This window comes from Sceloporus undulatus, unplaced genomic scaffold, assembly GCF_019175285.1.
Source record: "Sceloporus undulatus isolate JIND9_A2432 ecotype Alabama unplaced genomic scaffold, SceUnd_v1.1 scaffold_24999, whole genome shotgun sequence".
NCBI lineage: Eukaryota > Metazoa > Chordata > Lepidosauria > Squamata > Phrynosomatidae > Sceloporus > Sceloporus undulatus.
In genome coordinates, this window is record NW_024827914.1 from 1 (window position 1) to 1,498 (window position 1,498).

The window sequence follows — 1,498 nt, forward strand, 5'->3', positions numbered from 1 at the left end:
GTGAAGGGATTCGGTGAGGGACACCAACAGGAATTCGGTGCGGGTATGCCAGTGTGTATTTGGTAAGGGGATGCCAATGGGTATTGGGTAAGGAGATGGATATTTGATAAGGGGATGCCAACAGGAATTTGGTGAGGGGGTGTCAATTGGCATTCGGGGGGATGTCAGTTGGCATTCAGTGAAGGAACACCAACAGGAATTCGATGAGGGGATGCCAATGGTTATTTGGTGAGGGGATGCCAATAGGTATTTGGTGAGGAGGCACCAACAGGAATTTGGTGAAGGGGTGTCAATTGGCATTTGGTGAAGGAACGCCAATTCGGTGAGGGGATGCCAATGGGCATTCGGTGACACCCCATCCGCGTCCCCCCCCCGACACCTCTCCTCCTTCCTTCTCATGGAACTGGCACATTGCCTTTGGGAGGGGGTTGGCGCCTTGCGACCCCGAAGGATGTTACCCGTCCCCTAATTTGGAGGGGGGTATCTCTGCCATCTTAAAGAGAGTTGGGGGTTGTGGCGGCGGCCTCCCTCGGCGCCAGCGTTGGGAGCGCGATGCCCTCCTAGCTGAACCGGACCCCCTTCTCGCCATGTTCAAGATGGAGAAGGCCCTCGGCAACCTCAGCGTGGTGGTGCCAGCGTCGCGCCTCACGCCAGCCTTCCCGCCGGCGGTCAAGGTCGGACTCACGGCGCTGTACACGGCCCTCTACGCCTTGCTCTTCCTCTCAGTCTACGCCCAGCTCTGGCTGGTCCTCTTCTACCGCCACAAGAAGTTCAGCTACCAGACAGTCTTCCTTTTCCTCTGCCTCTTCTGGGCCGCCCTGCGGACCACCCTCTTCTCCTTCTACTTCAGGAACACCCTCAAGGCCAACCACCTGAGCCCCTTCTTCTTCTGGCTTCTCTACTGCTGCCCCGTCTGCCTCCAGTTCTTCACCTTGACCCTCATGAACCTCTACTTTGCCCAGGTAAATGTTAAAATGGCTGCGCTCACCCAGGTTCCTTGTGAGCAAGGATGCTCCTTTGGACTCTTTGGCTCCGGCTGGGAGCACTGAAAGGGCTTTCGGTACATTTGGTGGTTATATTTTCACATCCACCCTCAGCACTATTGCACTATCCTTGGTTTCAGTGTCTGCTATCCTCCAGGCATACAGGGTGATTCAAAAAGAACGGTGCGAAACCGAATAAGAACAGTATGTAGAGAGATCTTGTAGCACCTTTGAGACTAACTGAAAGAAAGATGTTGGCAGCATGAGCTTTCCAAGACTTTGGTCTACTTGCATCTGAGGAAGTAGACTGAAAGAAAGAAAGCCAGTGGGCAAGTGAGGCACCAGGGTTTGCATGCGCTCGCTCTTCTTTCCCATGTGCCTTGGCCAGCTGAAGCAAGCTAGCCAAAGCACTGGGAAAGGCAGGAAGGGTGCATGCGTGTGCGTGTGCACCTCTCCTTACCCATTGCCTTGGCTTGCTGGGCCCAGAGCACCAGGGTAGTGGGGAAGGAGGGGGG

At 55.2% G+C, this 1,498-nt stretch overlaps 1 protein-coding gene across 1 annotated transcript; it reads left to right on the forward strand.

Moving 5' to 3' along the window:
- The first annotated feature begins 6 nt into the window (after positions 1-6).
- Positions 7-1,472, forward strand: LOC121918693 (integral membrane protein GPR137-like). Its single transcript, XM_042444706.1, has one exon. The coding sequence runs from the start codon at positions 588-590 to the stop codon at positions 1,047-1,049; it is 462 nt and encodes a 153-aa protein (XP_042300640.1). The 5' UTR covers positions 7-587; the 3' UTR covers positions 1,050-1,472.
- The last annotated feature ends 26 nt before the right edge of the window (positions 1,473-1,498 follow it).